Source organism: Nelumbo lutea, chromosome 2, assembly GCF_056320005.1.
Source record: "Nelumbo lutea isolate HS-2025 chromosome 2, American lotus-T2T, whole genome shotgun sequence".
Lineage (NCBI taxonomy): Eukaryota > Viridiplantae > Streptophyta > Magnoliopsida > Proteales > Nelumbonaceae > Nelumbo > Nelumbo lutea.
This window is the reverse complement of record NC_142685.1, coordinates 18,995,040-19,019,318: the sequence shown is the minus strand read 5'-3', so window position 1 is coordinate 19,019,318 and position 24,279 is coordinate 18,995,040. Positions and strand designations below refer to the sequence as shown.

At 36.7% G+C, this 24,279-nt stretch overlaps 1 protein-coding gene across 5 annotated transcripts; it reads left to right on the top strand.

The window, feature by feature from the left end:
• Window positions 1-13,160: 13,160 nt before the first annotated feature.
• LOC148868977 (uncharacterized) lies at window positions 13,161-23,023 on the top strand. Of its 5 annotated transcripts, none has more exons than XR_016106557.1 (5): window positions 13,161-13,513; window positions 14,532-14,801; window positions 14,898-17,617; window positions 17,707-19,496; window positions 22,244-23,023. XR_016106557.1 is itself a non-coding variant. In XM_088967581.1 (4 exons), exons 2-4 carry the CDS (start codon window positions 14,778-14,780, stop codon window positions 19,064-19,066), a joined length of 4,104 nt encoding a protein of 1,367 aa, XP_088823707.1. In that variant the 5' UTR covers window positions 13,161-13,356; window positions 14,532-14,777; the 3' UTR covers window positions 19,067-19,707. The 5 variants fall into 5 exon arrangements, 1 of the variants encoding a protein (XP_088823707.1); XR_016106556.1 differs by having other exon boundaries at window positions 17,707-20,522; XR_016106555.1 differs by having other exon boundaries at window positions 17,707-20,707.
• The last annotated feature ends 1,256 nt before the right edge of the window (window positions 23,024-24,279 follow it).

Sequence of the window (24,279 nt, the reverse complement as noted above, 5' to 3'; positions counted from 1 at the left end):
ATTTCAATTTTATAGTCTTCAGTAGGAAGTGGCCAGATCATAATTTCCACCTTCTTTCTTGAGGAACTTCTTGATACTTTACCTCAATTTCTCCAAATATCATCAAAGGAAACATAGATGAAGGCTTCCATCATTCTTGTCCAAACTCTAATATATTGCTCTAGTCATATGCACTCTTTCACAACCTCCCAAATTCTTTCTTTCTCAAGAAAAATTCTTCCATACAGTCCACAACACTGCTACCTTGTACATCTCTACATAATTCTTACTCTCTTCTCTGGTCATGGGAAGTTTGTGGGATCAAATAGTTTGACTACCTCCAAAGGAAGAATCCATTTGCACCAAATAAAGAGAAAAACCATTCCCAAATACCTGCAACAAATGGCCGGGGAGATTAAGAGGTGGTAACAACTCTTTTTCTTTTCGGAAAGTAAATAAAAGTTTCATTAAACCAAAAAGAGAGTACAGGGAAACACAAGAGAATAAAAAAAAAAAAAAATTTGAAACAAAAACCAACTTACAACACAACCTTATAATAACAACAAAAACAGAACAAAGAACCAAGACTCAATGACTAACAATCCTCCCCATCTAATTTGTCTTCCTATTCTTCACCCTCATCACATGCCTCTCCCCCTACCGTTGTTGTGGAGTTCATCATTTCTCTTCCTTTTTCCTTTTCTTGAGTTCTTCATAAGCTCTTCTGGCAAAAGCCTCACTATCCTAGAAGAAAAAGACCCAATACCTTCCTTGTCAACCTCCACATCCCTCTCAGCAGATTTCGTTGAATCCCTGCTTCCAACCTTCCTCTCCTCTGTCCCTCTACTTAGCTTATTACCTTTTCCCGAATCTTCAAAGTTGCATGCCCTCCTCCTTTTCCTCTAACCCTTCCCTTCAGTTCTCTCTCCAACCCCCCTTCAGAAAGAAGCCCCTAGAACCACTTGTGTCAACGAAGCAAACCCCAATAGAAGCCTTAGTGGTCGTGGCTTTCAAACCAACCCCTCTGCTCTTAAACACTCTTATATTTTGGATATGCTCCTCACATTCACCTCATATTATGAACATGTCCTGTATTCATGTGTTGTTATTTAAGTTCCCAAGTACCAGATGGGATGTGTTGTAAGGTTGGTGTAAGAAATACTTTGTGAGGATCAACTCTCAATTCAATTTTTAGACACGTATTTGCCCACTCTCAAAAAAATTGATGGTTAACTCCAATGTTAAGTGCTAACTTTAAATACATGATTATCCATTCAAAAATTTCTAATCCAATATGTTGGGCCCAATTTTATAATTTAAACAAAAAGTCGTTATAAAGAGTTTAAAATTATAATTAAACCTCATTTAATTACTTAAATTGAATAAAAATTTTAAATTAAATATAGCTACCAAACAAATAGTGAATCTCGTATAAAACAATATTACCACAAAAACACCCAAAAAAAACCAATTATAATTGCCCCGTACTTAGTACAGGCTCCATTCTCTCCAGAAGCGAAATAAAACTGAACCCAATACTAACGTGCATTCTTGTAACACGTGTCTGTTAATGTGCGAATTTGGTGAGCTTTCAACGTCTGCCCCTAGGGCGGATTTTCTATCCATCCAGTGAGGATCAGACACACCACCCTCTCCCAAATTCATTTGAAACAAACATTTCCTGACCTAATGACAGTTTGGAGTCAAAACTTTAATTAAATACAATTAGGGTATGTTTGTTTTATTACTTTGGGCCTCATTCTCTTAATTATTATTTATTATAGGCAAGAATGGACAATAATGAATACCATTTAGAGTGTTTGGTTATAAAAATCAGTCTCAAAGCACAAAAATTGACTAATATGCAGCATGAAAAATAATCATGCCCCACTTGCTTATTTCATTTTTGAGGAAACTCTACCTATAAAACTGTTGCAATAGATCTTTACTTTTATAAAAGTAATTTTTTGAAAGCACTTTTATAGAAGTATTTTTACGAAAGCACTTTTATGAAAACACTTTTATAGAAGTACTTTTATGAAAGCACTTTTATGGAAGTATTTTTACAAAAGTACTTTTACGAAAATACTTTTATGAAAGCACTTTTGTGGAAGCATTTTTATAAAAGTACCTTTGTGAATACTTTTATGAAAGCACTTTTACAAAAGTACTTCTATGAAAGAACTTTTACAAAAGTACAAAAGCACTTTTTGGAAAGTACTTTTATAAAAGCACTTTTATGAAAGTACTTTCACAAAACATCTATGTCAATTGGTAAACATCGAATATCGGAGACATAGGTTGGTGGTTTGTGAATACCGACACAATATTATTATTATTATTATTTTAAGAATGAAAATGAGCAACATAACACTTGTCAATCTAAAAAGAATTCATTTTTACGAAAAAAGTGTTTGGTTCATAACAATATTTTCTCATTCTACCTATTTTACCCATTCTTTTCCATTTTATAATTTCATCTTGAGTAAGAATGGGAAACAACGAGAATTGAACCAAACATGGCCTTAATTTTCATCTCTATTCTCTTCCCCTCCCACCCCATTGCCTCTTTCACCCATCGACACGAAGTGTGAATTTCACGTCGCTGACACATAGCTTGAATCTCCACCACCATTGGAATTGCCGCTACAACCCTCACCGTCAGAACTGCTGGAGCCACAGGCCCCAAAGTTTTGGTTTGTGACATGGTTTTCAAAACCGGACCAGATCGGATAATCGGACTAGAAAAACCAGGAATGGTCAGGTGATTGGTACTACATAGCTTGAATCTCCACCACCATTGGAATTGCCGCTATAACCCTCACCGTCAGAACTGCTGGAGCCACAGGCCCCAAAGTTTTGGTTTGTGACATGGTTTTCAAAACCGGACCAGATCGGATAATCGGACTGGAAAAACCAGGAATGGTCAGGTGATTGGTACTACATAGCTTGAATCTCCACCACCATTGGAATTGCCGCTACAACCCTCACCGTCAGAACTGCTGGAGCCACAGGCTCCAAAGTTTTGGTTTGTGACATGGTTTTCAAAACCGGACCAGATCGGATAATCGGACTGGAAAAACCAGGAATGGTCAGGTGATTGGTACTATTTTTTTCTAAAACCGGAATTTTGCCAAAAAAACATTGATTTGGTCAGAAAGCCTTTGACCCAGGTGTTCAAACCATTCAATGATTTTGACCGTTTTTTATTTTTTTGTCAGAACAGATTCGATTCAAACAATCAGACCATTCAACCCAGGAACCAGACCCCTACCCGGTTCGTTGTCCGGTTCAATTCTAAAAATAATACCCTCACGTATATTGCCATTGCGATGTGGGATTTCTTAAGCCTGTAATGTGATAAATTTGTCAATGATGTTAAGCATTCCTGAGGATATTACTAACCATTACCAGCAATACTATTGCAATTAGTTTGTGAACTCAAATCAGGTTCAGTCCATCAGAGATGAGTTGTTGTCTGTTGGGGTTATTGTGGGCAATTTAGCAACGCCATGATAAACAGTGAAGAGATTAAATGTAGGGGAAGAAGGAAGATAACCACTAGTGTTATTATTTTTTGATTAACAAGAGGCCTTACCACTTTAGGACCTTTAAGGCCCGTTGATTTTTTACCACCACTTCAGGTGATACAATGCTCGAAATTGTTTAAACAACCTATTGCAACCTTCCAGTGAGAATATCTCTTTATTAAATAAAGTAGATAAGACATTCTCAATGCAAAGTTGTAAAAGCTATTAGAATGGATGTTGCACTGATCGGAACCAAACTTCATCTCTAATACAGTAAGCTGAATTTTCACGTGTGCTTTAGCAAATACAGAGTTAAACACTTGAGTCTGGATCTCCTGCCCACGAGAATTCTGCCCATGTTTATCGCAGCCACACATGGAGAACATCTCATCCTCTAAATCGTATTATGCAGGGAGAGATGTTCCCAATTCACGAGGGGTAGTGTATTGTGGGTAGGTGTGGGCAGGGTTCTGGTGGGCAGGAGATCCGGAGTCTTAAACACTTATGGTCCATTTATACAATCGTTAAACATAGTGAGTATAAAACACAAGTTGTTGAAATTTGAAAGGCTAAACCCTCTCTCTCTCTCTCTCTCTCTCTCTCTCTCTCTATCTATATATATATATATATATATATATATATATATATATATATATATTAAAATTGGTCTGTCTACGTCACCATACATCTCCTTGCTTCAAACCCCTTCCTAATTTTTTTTATTTTTATTTTTTTTTAATTCCACATAATTACCCATTAAACCAATAAGAAAATCACATATGCTTAACTATTTGCAATAACTATAAAGAAAGAGGGATTTGTTTTTCTAATGTTTAGCCAAGTGGCACAACTTTCCCCCACTTCCTCCTAAATTGTCTCTAGTTCCTATTTATCTCCTAAATTATCTCTAACTCCTATTTATCTCTTAAATTATCTCAAATTTAGTAGAGAGATTCTCTCCTAAACTATCTCTAATTCATATTTATCCTCTCCCCCACTTTTTATCTATATCTATCTAAAGAAAGTTTCAATTAAAAAAATTCAGAACTATTTAAATGTTATAATGAAATTATATATTAAATTTATAATATTTATTCAAAACACAAAAAATTAATAGACTTAATAGTATTCATATTATTAATAATTCAATATTTTTACAAAACTCATCATGAAATTATGTAGTAACAATATAAGTTATAATATTACAAATTATTCAATTCAAATGTTATTCAAATAATAAAAATTCAACATTAAAAAATAAAACATTATTTAAAATCTTAAATAAAAACATTAAAAATAGATAAATAATATAACAAAACATTGAATATTATGTAATAACATTAAAATAAATAAAAATATAAAATTCAAATAATGAGAATTTTTAAATATTTTACATATTATTTAAATATTTAAATAACAAAATATTTAACATGACAAAATTTTAAATAGTTAAAATAACAAAATTATGTAATAAATTAAAAAAAATCTTAAAACTAGAAAATAATTATAATAGAATTCATAATATTCATATTAATAATAATTTAATATTTTACAAAATTAATAACGAATTATGTAATAATAGTACAATTATAATTTTATGGATTATTAAATTAAATAAGTAATTAATATTTTAAGAATTTAAATAACAATATTATTTCAATAACTAAATAATATTGCAAATAACTAATTTCACTTGTATCAATTAATAATTATAGAAAACAAATATCAATAAAATTATATTTATTAGTAATAATTTTACAATAATAGTGTATATTCATTATATATTTATATATACTATAATTACTATTTATTTTATTTTTTATCATTATTTATTGTTTTTATAAATATGCTTTCAATAATTATTTATAAATATATTCTTAATTTGTTATTTAATAGAAAATTATCAATAATTATTGGAGATTAAACAACTATTATTTAACTTTTGGAATTTAATTTATCGTATTTATTGTATTTTTGTTATAAATTTATTTTTTATAATTTATAGATTAATACTTATTAGAGACTAAACTATTATTTGAGATTACACTATTTATTTACTAATTTAGTATATTTTTAGTATTTATGATATTTGTGTAATTATTGTATTTTTATTATATATCTATTATATTTTCATTTTAAACTTATTATCAATGATTGTGTACGTTTGCTATAATTTTCAATAATTATTGGAGAATAAACTATTGTTATTTATTAGAGATTAGACTATAAAATTAGTTGAAATTAGGAGTGTGCAATGATTGGTTCAGTTCAGGTGTACGCTGTTTTGCCAACCAAATCAATTTGGTCTAGTCCGTAATTTTTCACTCGAAACCGATTGATTTGAGTCTATTTCTGGTTTAGTTTATTTGTTCAAAAGATTTAAACTTAAAATTTAACTTTAAATTTCATAAATTACAATGATGTTATTAAAAAATAAATTGCAAAAATTAAATCTATGATATAAAATATTTTAGACTAAGAAATATGGGAATATTCCTACTTTTCCATATTAAAATTTTAAATTAAATATATATATATATATATATAACATATTAAACCAAACCCGATCTGAAATACTAGAAAATCAACCAACTCGAGTTAACTTTGATCAGATTGTTTATTAAAAAGTTAAAATATAAAACAATTATATACTCTTATGCATTTCTATTGTTTAACTTTAAAAAGTTAAAATATAAAACAATTATATACCCTTTGGAGTCGGTTATGCAATGCTTCAGCTCATTAGCTCCGAGCTGGAACTTTGATTCTTTAGTCCCGAACTGGATTGGATGTCGAGGTGCCTCTACATTGAGACGGATTTTGGGCTGAGGTGGCTAAATACCCAAACTCCGAATGTTGCGAACTGGGCTTGCCTGGTTGAGTTGTCATATCGCGCTTATGTGTCTTCTTCTTGCAAGGTCGTGTCAAATCAACCTTCATCAATTTTTATTTATTTAAAGTTAATCAAAATTTCATTAAAAAATAATAAAAAGAATAAAAATTATTAAAATTACTACAAATTATTAATAAAACTAAACTTATTAAAAAAATATTTGTTCATATTCAATTAACAATTTTTTTTTTTATAAATCAATATTAAAACAATGAAGTCTAGAATTTTTTTCGTTTTATAATTCTATGTCATTTTTGAAACAACCAATGAGATGCAGTTTCCCAATAACCTAAATAATCTATTCTCCTAAAATTTCTATGGAGAAATTTCATTTCTAATCCCTATTTATCTTCTAAATTATCTCTAAATCCTATTTATCTCCAAAATTATCTCTAATTTAGTAGAGAATTTCTCTCCTAAATTATCTCTAATTCATATTTATCATCTCCCCTACTTTTTATCTATATCTATCTAAAGAAAATTCGGATTGAAAAAATTTAAGAATTATTTAAATATTCTAGCAAAATTTTATTATAATTTTAAAATATTTACTAAAAATACAAAAAATAATTTTATATTTTAACAAAATATATCACAAAATTGTGTAGTAACAATTTAAATTATATTTTTTTGGATAATCAATTTAATTGTTTTTCAAATATTTAATAATATGTAATAGCTTTAAATAAATTAAATTCAAATACAAAATTTTATATATTTTATATATTATTTAAATATTTAAATAACTAGATTTCAAATAGTTAAAATAGCGAAATTATGTAATAAATTAAAAAAAAATCTTCAAAGTAGAAAAATAATTATAAAATAATATTGAAATTAACAATAATTTAATAGTATAAATTATGATTTTATGGATAATTAAATTCAATAAATAGTTAATATTTTAATATTTAAATATTTTACATATTAATTAAGTATTATATTTTAAATAACAAAATATTTAACATAACTAGATTTTCAATAGTTAAAATAAAGAAATTATGTAATAAATTAAAAAAATGGAAAGTAGAAAAATAATTATAACATAATAATGAAATTAATAATAATTTAGTATTTTTACATAATGTTGTAAATAACTAATTTCACTTATATCAAGTAATAATTCGAGAAAATAACTTTCAAAAAATTAGTATTTATTAATAATAAGTTTAAACTCTTATTTTGTATTTATTATATTGATAAATCAATTTTTATTGATGGCCAATTTTTGGGCTAAGTACCTCATCATTTGGTCTTCTTCCAAGTGGATGATGACTCAAAGGCCGAAGTGAAGCTGCCTAGGTGTCGATATGCCTGTGAGGTGCCAAGCTGCCTAGGTGTCGAGCTGCCTGTGAGGTGCTGGGTTGACCTGGTGCCGAGCTGCCTGTGAGGCGCCGGGCTGACCAGGTACAGGGTTGCCTATGAGGTGCCGAGCTACCTGTGAGGTGCTGGGCTGACCAGGTCCCGAGTTGCCTAGTGGCGAGCTGAATTGATGAGTTTTGTTGCTCTTTAGAGACCTGCAAGGAACAAAATGTTAGAGGACCTGGGGTGGCTAACCCGACGAGGTCGCTCCGATGCTTAAGTCAATACTATCATAGTAGACTGCGAGCAAAAAATCACAAAGTTTGAGAGCTAGAACTTGCTTACTTGCTTGCTTGCTCACTTGCTCCTTGTCATTGGGGTTGGTGCCTTTATATAGGCCTTGCTCATGTACCGCCCCCGAGATCTCCCAGAGGTCATGTCTAACTGGTCCGAGATTCCTGGAGGTAACTGCCATGCACGTTGACCACCCTCCAAATCGTTCAGCATGTGGGCCAACTTCCAAAGATCGTGGGAGTGTTTGGATATGCATGTCGAATTTGTCGGCGAGCACATCTTGCAAGTCACTAGGTTGGCGCATGTGCCAGACCGCCAAGTTGGTACCTGTGCCAGGCTGCCAGGTCGCGCCAGGGCCAGGCCGTGCTAAGGCCAGGCCGCACCTGGGCCGCCAGGTGGGACACCATTAACTTGGCTAAGGCAAGTTGTTGCCAAAATGATTCCAGGTGTCACCTAGTTGTTCCGATGTGCCATGTGTCACAACATCATTGGAGGGCCAAATCCGCCCTTATCATTTGCCCCCCCTCCCGAGCAGAAAGTAACTCGGCGAAGAGAGTAGATTTCTCCTTTTGGTCTGGAATGAATAATTCGATGAGCTCGTAAGCGTCGATTCAATTCCTTAGGCTCTGGGAGCGACTCGGAGTCCGCTCCTTGATTTTGCCCATGCCACAGAGGCGATTGGGTCTTATATGGTGAGGAGGTCTTCACTAGGTCGGTATTTTGACCCTTAGGATCTAGCAGCGACTCATAGTCCACTTTCCTTGATCTTGCCCATGGCGAAGAGGCGATTGGGTCTTATGTGGTATTTTAGCCCTTGGGCTCTAGGAGTGATTCGTAGTCCACTCTCCTTGATCTTGCCCATGCTGAAGAGGCGACTGGGTCTTATGTGGAGCCAAAGTCTTTTATCAGCTCGCCAGTTTGTGCCCATGCCAGGCCGCCAGGTCGCACCTGGGCCATGCTACCAGGCTGCTAGGCCATGCCTGTGCCAGGTTGCCAGGCCGCGCCTGGCCAGGCTGCGCTGCACCAGCCTCATTAGTGACGTCGGTTACCCACTCCTACAAGAAGCTATTAGGAGCTCGACCTATGGGGGCAACACTACTGACTTTAGGTCACTAGTTTGCACAAAAGACTTGGAAAGCTCGACCGGTAGGGGCGTCCATGCAGTCTGTTGGCCACCTACTCCCGCGGAAGCCACGAAGAGCTCATCTTTGTAGAAGGTACCTCGCGAAGAGGACTGATGAGGCTTTATCTGAGTTGAAATAAAGTTGGTAAGTTGCTTAGTCGGTTATCCATCAACTTCCTACATAGTCTTTGAGTTTATAAAAAATGGAAACTAGAAAGTGAGAGCTTTTAGTTTCTAAAAGGTGAGAACTTAGCATTCTAGAAGAAGAGGACTTGGCCTTTCAGATGATAACTTAACTTTTTGTAGCATTTCCCACAGACGGTGCCAAATGATGAATCGATTTTTATTGATGGCCAATTTTTTGGGCTAAGTACCTCATCATTTGGTCTGCTTCCAAGTGGCCGATGACTCAGAGGCCAAAGTGGAGCTGCCTAGGTGCCGAGCTACCTGTGAGGTGTTGGGCTGACTAGGTGCCGAGCTGAATTGATGAGCTTTGTTGCTCCTTAGAGACCTGCAAGGAACCAAATGTCAGAGGACCCAGGGTGGCTAACCCGGCAAGGTCGCTCCAATGCTTAAGTCAGTACTCTCATAGTAGACTGCGAGCTAAAAATCACAAAGTCTAAGAGCTAGAACTTGCTTACTTGCTTGCTTGCTCACTTGCTCCCTATCATTGGGGTTGGTGCCTTTATATAGGCCTTGCTCATGTACCGCCCCCGAGATCTCCAGGAGGTTGTGTCTAACTGGTTCGAGATTCCTGGAGGTAACTGCCATGCATGTTGACCACCCTCCAAATCGTTCGACACGTGGGCCAACTTCCAAGGATCGTGTGTGTTTGGATATACATGCCGAATTCGTCGATGAGCACGTCTTGCAAGTCGCCAGGTTGGCGTATGTGCCAGACCGCCAAGTCGGTGCCTGTGCCAGGGCGCCAGGTCGTGCCTGTGCTAGGCTGCCAGGTCGTGCTTGTGCCAGGCTGCCAGCTCGCGCTAGGGCCAGGCCGCTAGGTGGGACACCATCTACTTGGCTAAGGCAAATTGTTGCCAAAGTGGATTCGGGTGTCACCTAGTTGCTCTGAGGTGCCATGTGTCGCAACATCATTGGAGAGCCAAATCCGCCCTCATCATATATAATTATATATACTAAAATTAATATTTATTGTATTTCATTAATTATTGGAGATTAAACTATTGTTATTTATCATAGATGAGACTATTAATTTAACTAAAATTATGAGTGTTCATGAGTTGGTTCAGTTTGACTGTAGGCTATTTGGCTGACCAAATTGACCTGGTCATGTTGGGGAGTTGGTCAACTGAAACTGACTAACCTTTTGTGAAAACCGGCCCACTCAAGTTGTATCAGTTTTGGTCGATTTTTGGTTTGGTGAGTCGGTTCAAAATATTTAAACTTGAATGAAGAAGTAGTGGGCCTTTCACCCTCTTTCTAGTGACTCAGGGAGCTGATAAATGCACTTCAAGGGGAGGGAAGCTAGGTTTCCCATGTTGGTATGGTTGGGGCATTAGTGAGACCAAAAGGCATGACAAGAACTCAAATGCGCCATACCTTGTTACACAAGTAGTCTTAGGCCTTCCGCGATCCGAACCTGGCGATCAAAGGTCCAAATTTAAATTAAATTTTAAAAATTATAGTGCAATTTTTAAAAAATAGATTTATGATATAAAACATTTTAGACTAAGAAATATGGGAAATTTCTCACTTTTTCATATTAAAAATTATATTTAAAATATAAAATATTAATATATATCCATGGTTAGGTCGTTTAATTTTTGTCAATTTATAAATGGCCAGAGTGAAACTAATCCAACTTGGTCGAATTGGGAAATTTTTGAACCAAATCTAACCTAAAATAGTAGAAAACTGACCAACTCGGGTCAAGTTGATCGGGTTAGTCGATTTCATCAATTTGATGAATAAAACTAATAGAAAATAATTATTGTTATTTTTGTATTATAAAAAATCTATTAAAAGTAGTATATAAAATATGAATAATTATTAATTATTTAAAAAAGTTAAAAATATAAAACAATTGTATACTCTTATGTGTTTCTATTAGATCACACCTTATAGTTTTACATATTTACTTAAACCTACCTTATAGTTTTAATTTTACTAAAAATCCCTTATAATTTATAAATTATTTACTTAATCAACATTTCATTAAGGAGTGTTTGTTTTGCCATTAAGCCCATATTTTTTTATTTCAAAAGTATCTTTAACACTTTTTTTTTTACAGAAAACAAAATTGACCAAATATAACCAATAGAGTGGTTGTCCATATCTTATTAAAGGTAAAAGTGGTATTTATTTTTATTTTCTTTTTATTAAATTTATTTGAATGAACACTAAAGTCAATACTGTCATTTTCTAATGTCATTTAATGGAAGATTGATTAAATCCATTTCAAATTATAAATGATGATTTAATAGAATGCTAAATATAGAATAGAGTTTACTAAATCCATAAATTATAAGCATGGTTCCTGCTAGTTTGATTTAAAATAAAAGGTAGGAAAATGAAGGATTAAACCAGAGACAACCATATTGAAAATTGATGAAGGAAAATTTGGCCCGACCTCTTAATATGAGACATGTGGCAGAAACGACAGCTCGACAAAAGGGGTCAAGCCTAGGCGGCAACAAGGGCACACTCCGCCGAACTAACCCACCTTGTAACAGTTGGGGGTAGACTTCGCCCAACTGCGCCTTGTAACAGCTCGGGATAGACTTCGTCGAACTACCATCTTGTAACAGCTCGGGGTAGGCTTCGCCGAACTGCCACCTTGTAACAACTCGGGGTAGACTTCGCCGAACTGACCGCCTTGTAACAGCTCGGGATAGACTTCACCGAACTACCACCTTGTAACAGCTCGAGATAGACTTCGCCGAACTACCACCTTGTAACAGCTCGGGGTAGACTTCGCCGAACTGCAACCTTGTAACAGCTCGGGACACACTTCGCCGAACTGACCCACCTTGTTACAGTTCGGGATACCTCCGAGCTCAAGACCGCCTCGCTCAGCACTTCGCATCATCTTCTAGGCACCAAAGCCAAACAAGTCGTACCATGCCTGGCACCAGGGAATTCTGTGCCCGAGGGCGCCACGCCTGACTTACTTGGGATCTGACGTTTTGGTAGTCGCACTCTAAACGGCCACCTGCCACTGCCACTGACGCCGCCATCTCCAGTTAGACGGTTAGCCAGTGACGGTTAGGCAGTGACGGTTCTGTCTCAGCAGAAGGGACGACAGCCGAGTTGACAAGCGCCAGAGTAATCATACTCGATCTGACAAGGGCCTCGGGACGAGTACGCGAAGCGACTATAAGAGCCCCCTGCCCCCCCCCCCTGATAAGAGAGGTATGCAAAAACTTTGCGCTATCTGGTATTTCCTTGCTTTTGAAAGATTCTAACTTGAGCTTCGGAGCCTCTACACCGAGTTCCCCCCGGAGCTTTCCCATCTCTCCCGTTTCAGGATCCCTGCTACCTCGTTCGAAAGCAAGGCAGCGGACAGCTAAGACCAACCGGATCGCGCTCCATCAAAAATGATTAGTAAGATAGAGAGGAAGAGAGAGAAAGAAGCGGGTTAATAGGACGGTTTAATGTGAATTCATAATTTGATGGAGTCAAGACTGTCGTTAGGTCTGGATTCGGTTACCAAATGGATTTGGGGTGACGTGTTTGGTCTTGATTGGATTTTTTTTACTTGATTTGATAATATTAAAAATGAAGTAAAATAAAAGACAAAATAGAATAAGGTAAAATCTAAAATAAAATTAACCAAAATTTGCATTCTTTTCTTTTATTTACAATCTCATACATTTATCCAACAAGTACGGATACACAGATGCAGAATTCTGAATTCAAATCCCTCTCACTATTAGCCCTCTTCCCCTATAAATCATATGCTGCCCGTACATCAATTCACGGTCAGCATGCATTTTCCTTTGTACTTTAGGGTTATAAAATTCTCATCTGGACTGATCAGTCATTCTCTATACCAGTGCACATAAAATTGCACTGCAACCCAACACAGCCGATGTCGATGCGAGCACAAATTTGTCCAGGAGCGACACGCGTCGGGAAAAGATGTAAAAAAAAAGACAAAAACCGCGTGGAATAAATCGTTTAGAACCGCGGAAACCCTAAGCAACAGGAACGAACATCAGAGTTCAGACCCCAAGAAAACTGCATGCTCTCCCGATTCTCTTCCGCTGCAAGTAAAATTACTCATCTCCTTCTCCTTTGAACAATTCTATCTCTTACCCCTCAGAATCCTCTGCTTGAAGATAACCTTGATTGTTACGGAGGCTGCGTCTTCCAATCTAGGTCGCAAAAGTCCTTTTTTTTCCTGAAGCGAGTAATGGTTGGCTCTAGGTACTTCTGCAAAAAGATGGGTTTTCAGTTTTCGATTTTAAACCTTCTTCTTTTCCAGGATTTAGCGGCTAGTTGGTAGGATTTACCCGATTTTTCTGTAAATGGTCTTTCATGTAGAAAGTTTAGAATTGTAGTAGCTAACACAGTGGATGGCGCTCGAATAGATCGACCCAAACGTGATTATGATTGCTTATCTATTTTGGATTTGTATTTGCTAAAGCAAATTTTTCCTCGGCTGGTTAGGTTTGTTGAGGTAATTTCTTTTGTTACTTATAGTCTTTGGTGATGGATAAGGGATCCGTGAAGGAAGGGAAGTTTTTTTATTTTTTTAAAGATAAAATATTCATTAAGAGCTCAGAATGATACAAACCTCTTCGTGACTAGCCTCAATTAAGAGCCAAGGAGGCTGATACAGGTGGAGAAATGAACCAAACATACGGGCTCTGTGAGCAATTACATGAGCAGAATTGTTTTGCTCATGTTTTGTGAAGATGGATAGAAATTTGCCTTGTTTTTATTTAATTTTACCAATCACGCACGAGGGATTGCAAACATCACATGTTTATGAGGAACCTTGTCCTTGATTTGCAGTGCGTGCTTTTAATGTAATATATATATTGTTTCTTTCTTACGTAAAATGTTATACTTGCTACTTTTATACAGATGAGGACTTTCAACCGTGACGTATTTTTTTCCTTTTTTCGGGGATCTATGTATTTACAAGACTTAGAAAAATTTCAGAGTCATTGGTATGCGGCAATCTTAACATGTTTATCTCTTGCAAGAGAAATTTCAGCCTTTTATGGTGCCTAGTTATGTGCCTTCCTCTTCTCTACTGTCCAGCTTATCAAAGTTTTGTTTTTCAGGTTATTTTGTATGAGTGACTATTTCCATTTTGGCTGCATGAGGACCTGATAAAATATAGAACATTTTATTTCATTCATCTTTGATATGCTGCGCTTACTGGATCGATGGATTATGCTGCCTTGTAATGATTAATTTTCTCATTGTTCTGCAGGTCATTCAGAACCTATCATTTCTATCCTCCAGTGATGATTAGGAATCTCTTTGAGGGTGCTAGAAACTGCATGGATTTGTATAACCAACTGTTTCTTTTGTTATAAATCAAATCGAATCGACTTTTGGTAGAAACTTCAGAGAGCAAATCTTTTCACGGAGATTAATCTGGAGTCTTATCTGGGACTTGAATTTCAACCCTTACGTTAGGATACAATTACTCTAAGAACTAGAGCATCTTGAAGACATGCCAGTTTCTGGACACGAAGAGGTGTTTATTCCTTTCTAAAATACTGCTAAATAGCATTAGGGGAGTAAAGGTAATTCTATTTTCTTCAATATTAATTATTCAATTTTCTATTGGCAGCGTGGGGTTAAACTCCTTGCCCAGAACTCTAGTGATTCTGCTGCAGTTGTGCCTATCAAGAAAAGGAGGTTTCTATTGGTTCCACCATCATCACCTTCATCTCAGGCACTGTCCTCACAGTCAGTTGAACCTAATCTACCAGAGAAGGAACAATCTGACTCAACACTAGTTTTTTCTTCTTCAAATGCCAGTGATACGGTGCTTTCTACAATTTCTTCTAACTCAAATCCTGAGAAATCTTCTCCAAATGTGTTCAATGCGAAAGAAGTTTGTGGGATTTCTCATACCAATACAATCTCTTCCCTGAAGACGGAAGGAAATTCTTCTGAGAGAAATGTTAACTTGGTCCCAAGCAATGATTACACCCCTGGGTTGAGTATTCCAGAACAGAATCTCCTTGTATCCTCCAGTTCTAGGTCTGCAGTAGAGAGTAAAGATGGAAGTATGGTAGCTGAAAATTCTTTATTCCAGGAGAATACAAAACTGCAGTTAGTAGAAAATGAAGGTTTTGCACCACAAATAAGGGAACACATAAATGACAAGGGAGAGTATGGTGTAGAGAATAAAGTTAAGTTTCTAATAGTTCCAGGAAATATAGAGTTGTCTTTAGTGCCAAAGAAACATTCTGTTTCAGCCTTGGCATGCCAAACCAGTCGAGGGAGTTGTGAGAAGCAGGGGAGGTTGGATTCATGTTTTCTGAATTTAGCTTTGAGCAAAGGGAAAAGTTCTTTTCAGAGTGAAAGCAATGATACTGAATCAAAGATTGGTTGCACTCCTGTACTTGCAAATAGGTCACACTGGGATTTGAATACTATGATGGATACATGGGAGGTTTTTACAAGCAATGAGGTTATTGGTGATATTGATGCATCTCATGCAACCAGTTTGCATGATGTAAGTACTGTCTTAAAAGAGATGATTAATAGTGAAGGGAGCACCAATCCTACTTTTCAGAAATATGGCCTTGATGTAAATGAGAACAAATCCAAGTTGTCCAGCAGGACTATCTCTTTTCGTCAACAACATGAAATCCAAAATCTTCGTCTGCATCTTAGCACATCTGGTCCAGAGTCAAGCTTATGTCAAGAACACCCATATACCTCAGCAAAGGTTGACTTTAAAGAAGCAGGACCTAGTCTGATTTCATCTGGAACTCTAGTTTCACCTGCCAGTGGTTCAAACATGATTAGTTGTAGGAGCGTTAAGTCTGAACCATTTGATGACAGTAATAAACGGGAATTGAGGGCAGTGGAAGGCAGTTCTTCAAAACTTTATTATGGAATTGTAAAGCCTGAACCAGTTGAAGGGAACAACCAGGGGCCTCTTAAATCATTGAGTATCAGCAATATGCAATTGATAGGCCAGAGATTTGTAAAATCAGAACCAGTTCATGAGGGTCATCATGATAACCTCAATGCAGTGGAAGGGTCATCTAGCCAGTTAGAGATTCCAACTGATACTTCTGGAATGCCTATGAGTGGCCATTTAGAGAATTCTGCTTGTACATTGGGCACACCTACTTGTACAGAAAAGTTGCCAATTACTGGGGAGGTTTCAAATAATTCAGAAGTTCCCACTTGCACCAAAGGGATGCCCTATAATGTGGATGTAACCCAAAAAACTTGTGAAAATTATAAGAGAATGCCTTCACATACAGTTCCGAATTCTGTGGTTCCTGATGGTAATGAGTCTAAGGTTGCCAATGTTATGTTAGATGCTCCAAATAAAGAAGTGGATTTAATAAATGCAGATACTGTTTCATCTACGCTAAAACCATTGGATGAGCATTGTGTAGTTTCACACAGGAATAACGAGATAGCTGAAAGTGATGAGGAAAGGATTAATATACCTGCTGATATGGAAGAAGAAGAGTCTTGTGATATTGATTATGAGTCAGATGGTAATCATGCTGCAGGTTCTGTAATGGACGAAGATAAACAACATAGTGGTGAGGATGATGATTATGAGGATGGAGAGGTCCGAGAACCATTGCTACTTAATGCTGTTGAAGATAGTGCATGTGAGGAAAAGGAATCAGATCATGTTGAATATGGGAAATCTGATAATAGGGATGCCAATGTTTCTGGATATCTGGATGATCGGGGTGTAAATACTTCCCCAAATGTCAAAGAGGGAGATGTTAAAGTGGAAGATCTTAGTGAATCAAAGAATGCTCATTGTAGCAGACCATGTGACAATAATCTGGTTAATGAAAAGAGTGATCAAGACATTCATCAAAGTGCATTGTTGCAAAAACCATTGACAGTTTTAGTGCCATCCACTGAATTGAGTAAAAAGAGGCATGTCAAGATTGTTCGTAGGAAACCACCAGACCACTCAAGAGGTGGAGGTGGTCCACGGAGCCAAGAGATCAAAATAACATCTAATCAAGGACTTAGTTCTGGCCAAGAGACTTCAGCTGGAGTTGCTCAGGTTGACATGGATGTTCAACATGAGAATTCCAAAGTAACAGGCACTGCAGAAATGAGCAATATTATTTTTCCAAAAGTGGAATCTTCTGGGCTTGGTGATGATGCAGTTAAAGATGTTGATAATAGAGGTACTCGTGGCAGGATTATAACTTTAGTTGGAGGTTCAAGTGGCTCATCATCCAGTAAAACAAGGTCTATTCCTGGCAGAGTGTCACCATCGCAAATTGAAAGGGAACAGCATACTGATATGGTGCTCCCGGGTGATAAATTACATCCCTGGGGTTGTAGGTGATTATTTTTTCTTTTCTTGCCTGCTATTTCTTTATTTTTCATGTAAGTGCAGTTTGTATTTGATGCTTATTGCTTATCCTTTTCAGAGATGCAAGCTGCATGGATAGACCTCGGAAATTTGAACAAGTGAGGAATCAAGATCAACCTGTTAGGTATCCTGGATCTGGTTTTATGCATGGCAGGGGAAGGATTGATAGCCAGGTAGACAATCTACGTGGTGACTGGGATTCTGGTCGTGAATTTGTTGCTGAACGCTATAATTGTTCATCTGGATTTCGATACACTAGGCCAAAAAATGCAGCAACAACTGCTGCTGCTAAGCTTGAAAACAGTGGTTATATTGTTGCACCAGATGGTACTATCTTAGGTGGTGGTAGAGGGAGAAAATCCTTAAACAATGAGTTGCCAAACTTTCGGCATCCCCTCTCTAGGAGACGGTCTCCTAGAGGGAGAGGACATGTTTCTCATGGTGTGCAAATGGTACGTAGACCTCCTAGAGACATTAGCCCTGATAGATGCATCCGTGGAAGTGGTTCTGAATTTGTTGGATTGAGGCACAGAGAAAAACTTGCTAGGGGTTTGCCAGATGATGTGATGGATCCTATTTTTTCACGTTCCCAATCTCAGTATGAGCGAGGAGATTCCTTTGTCCGTGGAGAGAAGGGCTTTTCACCCCTTCAGAGGGGGCCTCTGCACATACCTCAAATTCATTCAAAATCTCCACCAAGGTCCAGATCACACTCTCCTGACCCTTGGTCATCTCCTAGAGGAAGATCTGATGGTTTTAATGGGCATCCTTCTCTATCTCATTGGAGATCACCAATTTACAGAACTGATCGGGTCCAGTCTTATCGGCGCCCTTTTTTTTCAGAAGATATGGTGGGAAGAAGACCTTGTTCCCCTTCATTCATTCCCCCAATCTCTAATGACCTTAGAGAAATGGGTTCAACTACGGAGCATGATCATCCAAGATCATTCAAACTGAGGAGCCCATCTGGCAGGATAATGCCACAGGGCATGAGGAGGTTTGATATGTTTGAGCCCTGTGAAAGGACTGAGAATGATGATTACTTTGGTGGGCCAATGCATTCTGAAAGGTTTAATGATATTGGAGGTGATGGATTGGATGAGAGAAGGAAGTGTAGTGAGAGACGTGGACCTGTTCGTTCTTTTCGACCTTTGTACGATGATGCTGATATTGATAACCTCCGTTACGATGTGGAAGATACTCCTCGGCCTTTTAGGTTTTGTCAAGAAACAGAGTCTGAGTTCCATGGAAGAGGCAACTTAAGGGAAAGGGAATTTGATAGGCGTATAAAAAGTACAGTGGGGAATACACCTAGTACAAGATGTGTCGAAGAACAGGAAGATAATTATGGTCATTGTGACCGGAGGTGGAGTGATACTTGTTTCAATGATGTTGAAATGAAGAGGAGAAGATATTGATATTTTTGTTCTCCATTGCCTTGCATGGTGACGCTGTATGGGGAAATAAAGCAACTTATTGGCTAGAACAAGCAGCCAGGTTTCTGACTTTATAAGAGCCCGAATCGATGTTATCTACTTAGCTATTAAAACTAAAAAGATGTTCTGGCTGGTTGTACTTGGCTATTCTAACTTTAAAGAAGTTGTGGGCGATCCTAATTGCATTTTTGCTGCCCATCTCTGAATAATACATGCCACTGGTTCTGCTATTGATCTGTACAGTAAACTTTGCTTTCTATAGTGTCTGGATTACCTTTTTAAAGGGGACGTACATTGTCAGTTGCTTTGGTATCTAGTTGTGTGGTTTTCAGTATAACATCAAGCGCTTTTACTGTCAGTTGCTGCCTCTGGATATGTCAGACTCATTTGTCTGCCTGTATTTAACAATCATGTAAGTTCTGGGATATTGTCCCCTAAGAATCTTTTGTCTTTACATGGAGTTTATACTTTGTTTGGAGAAGGTGTTGTGGAGAGCATAGTTGCTAGTTTCTTGAATATGGTATGGCGCCAGGAATCTCCACATAACTTGTTATAACCTAAATGTTATTTGTTTATCATCAACCATCTGTCAGATAATATCCATAAGATCTTCATTATGTGCCTGAATGTTTGTTATGTGGACTGGTTGATTTCCTTGCAGCAATGCAGCCTTGTTCTATTAGACCCTTTGTTTATATGGCCAACAGTAATTAACTGATTGGATTCTGTTTTGCTGCATACTCTTTAATGGTTTCAATAAATAATACTACAAGCAGATCCCGATCTGGTTTTCTTGCTGACATGGTATCTCACCAAGTCCTTGCTTCTTGTATTGTGGTTGGAGCTTTGGAGTTACTGGTCTTGCCTGATTGAATGAGAGATGTCTGTAGTATCATAACTTTGCAGATAGGGGACTTACAAATTCTGTTTATCGAGGCTGAATATTTAGAGGTAGGGCAGGAGTTTACATGGAAGGGCCTGTTTGCTTTCTTGTTCTAAAAGGCTGTAAAGGATGAAATGGATAGAATCCTGTTTATGGGTGGATGTAACGTTCTGCAGTTGTGATTTTGATGATGCAGGTCATAAGGGGTGTTATTTTTTTTTATCAGCAACACAAAATTGATTCATTAGATTAAAAAAGAGGTACAACAAAGATTTGTTGTTATTAGTTAGCTGGGTTGGGAGTTGGACTTCCTTCAACTAATGTAGTTGGTGATCCGAAAATTGTACCTTGTCATCTTACAAATTGTCAGCATTAGTGTGGTTCTGATCATGAAGAACTTCAATTTTGGAGTGTTAACCATATCCAAATGTGAATGACAGCCTGAAGTAACTCTCCTGCGGGGGTTAGATATTTCATATTTGCATGGAGTTGGAATACAATGCTATCTGATCTTCGGGGCATAGAAAGCAATAGATGAATTACATTGAATCTCCGGTGAGCTGCTTATTAAATGCCTCCTTTAAGCATTGTTTTTCATGGGGTAGTGCAACTCTTGAACCTTGGTGTCCTGGTTGCTGATCTGATATGGGAATTATCTATATTAAGAGAAAGGGGCTACTCTTGAACCTTGGTGTCATAGTTACTAATCTGATACGGAAATTTACTATATTAAAAGAAAGGTGAAGTTAACAATCTTTTAAACTGTTGAATATTACAGGTTACTGCTTGAACTGCCAACTTAGAGATTCCAGACAAACATATGTGACAACTGACAACTTTCCTCTAAGAGATGGTTGTCCACATCTGAGGGCTAGGAATGATCACCCCTAATCGAATCTTTCATATATTATAAGTTTTCATGCTTTTTTACTTGTATAATAGAAAGTTTGCAGAAAAATGAAAATGCGCCTAAAAGTATGCTTTGGGGTGCAACTTGGGTCAAGAATAATTTCGACATTTTAAATGGGATCAAAGTTAAAACCCGAACCTGAGCTCGTTGTAGTTGAAAATTTTTAAATTTTACTATCTCATTGTCATCTCTTTTAGTCTCCCTGCACAAATCATTTGAGAAGTGGTTCAAATTTCTTTTTCAGTTTACTGGAACTGGAAGACGTATCTTGGAACTGGAATTAAGAGGATGGTGCTGGGTTGGTTGTCATGACCTGGTGTTCTGTAAAGAGGAGGGGCGAGGGCAGTTGGTTTGTACTTGAATTGGGTTGAGTGGGAATAGAGAGTTTCTTTAAGCATCATGGATAATGGTGTTCTGACCAAGAAAATGAAAAGAACGCTTAGCTAGTTATCCATGGTTGAATAAAATGGGTATACCATGAATTCCTGCACCCCCTCCCAATCTTTGTGTTCTGGATTTCGATTTTTATGGGTACACCATTAATGAATGCTTGCGACCTCGCCAAATCTTCTCTGAGTTGCTTCCAAGCACCTGTTTTCCCCGACTTGTGCGGGGAACAATGTTGTAAAAGCATATGTTAACACGTTTGGAACTTTTTTTCTTAGACAGTTCTCTATTCTTCATTATAAAAGCTATGATTTTGTTCTATTTCATTTTTTTTTAAGAAAAAACAAGGAGCATGTAAAACAAAGATTCCCCATGGCATTAATAGAACCATGTAATTGCAATTGGGTGGATTGGGTTGGGTTTGACCCAATCTAACCTGTCAACCCATTGACCCAGTTATATAAAATTAAATGGGTTGAGTTTGACCCAATCTAACCTGTTCAGTCCATTAATCTTATATTTATGTACTTAAAATTATAATTAACTCCATTTTGATGAACAAGTTGATCATAGCTTGGTGGTAATAGTAGTTGTTATTTGCACAAGTGGTGAAGGTTCAAAATTTATTTACATGCATAATATTTTTACAATGAGAATAAAAGGCAATTAATCTCTTGAAGCCATCTGATTATATTTGGGTTTCGGGTTTGATAGAACCACTTAGGTTCAAAGAGGCCAGACCACTTGAACTATCTAATTGGATTTGTTTTCGAACTAATCACATAAAGAGTGGCAGATTGACTTGGGTCGGTCCATATCGGGTTGTGCACAGGTTTGGGACTGAGTTGATCGATCAGAACCAGGTCTGGGCAAGTTGAAAATTAATTGGATTGAGAGTAGAATTTATCATATTTTTATCCCCAATTATGTTGTCTTTTATACTAAATTAGCACCTAATTGGACTCATATTTCTGTTCAGGGCATGAAAGAAAGCATCAGAAGCAAAGAAAGACAAATCAGATGATTTTTCACAATTCCGGCACCGTTCAGTAATCTGGGCCTAACTCGCGTATCCGAACTCTGACTGGGCTGATTCAAGACTCATTGGAAAGATAAGAGAAAAAGCCATAACTTTTATGTTTTGGGCTTTCACAGATTCGACATGCATTGAAGTCAAATCCGGGCCCGAAGTCACGACAAATTCGTAGGAAGGCCCAATCCGTAGCTGAAGCCCAATTTGTAGAAAAGCCTAACAGCAGCCCAATTCGCAGAGGAGGTCTAATACGAATCTAAGAACAAAAAATTGAGAAGTCTTTCCAGATCTAAATTCTTGATGTAATCTTAGAAAGATAAAATGATTGAGTTTATTAGATAAAGAGATAAATGTAGGATTAGAATAGAACTTTCTATTCTTGTAAGATAAACTTCAAGAGGAAGTAGGAGATCACCCCCTCCCCTTAAGCTATATAAAGGAGGGGAAAGACCAGCTTTAGGCATCATACAATCACTCAATCTTGGGGATTGAATCAAGAAGAAATGAGCAATCAATCAAGAAAGGAGCAAGAATTCAAGAAGGTGGCGGCAAGAGGAAGAGATCTCAGCATCATAGGCGATTCTAAGAGTTATTTTTTTCCCTTTGTTTGCTTTAATTCTTCTATCATGAACTGATTTGTTTCTTGCTAGGGCTGATGAAAGCCTAATCATATTAATGAATATATTTTTATCTTTATGATTTATTCAAGATTGTGATTTTCATATAGTCTATGAATTATTGTGCTTAATGCAATTAAGAGCTTGGCCACCTGTTAATTGATTTGAGTTATGTGAATGAATCGAGAGAGGAATTCACATAATCGACTGAATAATTAGTGTGAATTGAATGGTATATAGAGATATATATATACATGATTCAATCTAAATTTAATGATTTTTTGAGGCTTAATGCACTACCTGATGGGCATAGGTTTAGTATATTTTGAGAGAGAATATTAAATAAATTTGGAAAAATCTCAGCTTATGGGAATGATGATTAGTCTTGGATAATCAGATTCATAAATATTCATTGCATTGGTTAAGTGGACCAAAAGCCCTAACGATCCCATCTTTTGCAAATTCGATTAGTGTCACCTTCGCATTTACTTTATTATGCTAGTTTTTTTTTTTAGATCTTGCTCAAATTTGAAATTCGACTGTCCAGATAATTAGGGAAGACGGTGGTTCTAATGCTTATTTTGTTAAATCCCCGTGAGAACGATATTTTTTATACTACTTGATAACTAGTGCATTTGTTAGGGTTATATATTTATAGCTATCAATCATCCTACAACAAATCTAAGATGTATTTCCTTTATGAAGTGAAGATACTCCCTTATGAGCGGGCAACTTCAATCCCAAGGAAATAATATAAGGGACCCAGATCCTTCACTTCAAAATGAGTAGTCAAGAATTGCTTCAACTTTTGTACTTCAAAGGTCTAATCACTAGTGACCACTATGTCATCAACATACACTATCAAGGCTGCAGATTTTCCTTCCCCCTCTTCACTAACAATGTATCAAGTGGTTGTAATTTTGAGAGCAGATCTACACACTCCCCAATCTCCAAGTCCAACAACAATCTTCTGAAATTTGGGCATCACACCCACTCTCTTGAATTACTTCAAAATTTTCTGCATTGAGGTATCTCTTTTGCTTAACTGATATAATCATGAGTACAAATCACACAATTTTCTAATCTCTAGCCAATCGTCTTCCCAAAACTTTATTGCCAACCTGTTTCCAACCTTAAATGAGACAATTCAAGAATGTTGACTGAAAACCCATAATTCCTTTCCAAACACTTACTCCATTAGAAGTCTTGACCTCTTCAGTATCCCACAGTCCCACCCAAAACTCATACAATGCACATGAAAACAATTTTGCAAATTTAAAAGATGATAGCATACAACAATGAAAGGAACTTCAATATACAATCTCCAGCTTGTATTAACTTCAATGCAAATACCTGCGGATTTGG

Coding starts and splice junctions, on each gene's coding strand:
- LOC148868977 (XM_088967581.1), top strand. CDS start 14,778: ATGCCAGTTTCTGGACACGAAGAG. Junction 14,802..14,897: donor CAGTTTCTGGACACGAAGAG/GTGTTTATTCCT, acceptor TTCTATTGGCAG/CGTGGGGTTAAACTCCTTGC. Junction 17,618..17,706: donor TTACATCCCTGGGGTTGTAG/GTGATTATTTTT, acceptor TATCCTTTTCAG/AGATGCAAGCTGCATGGATA.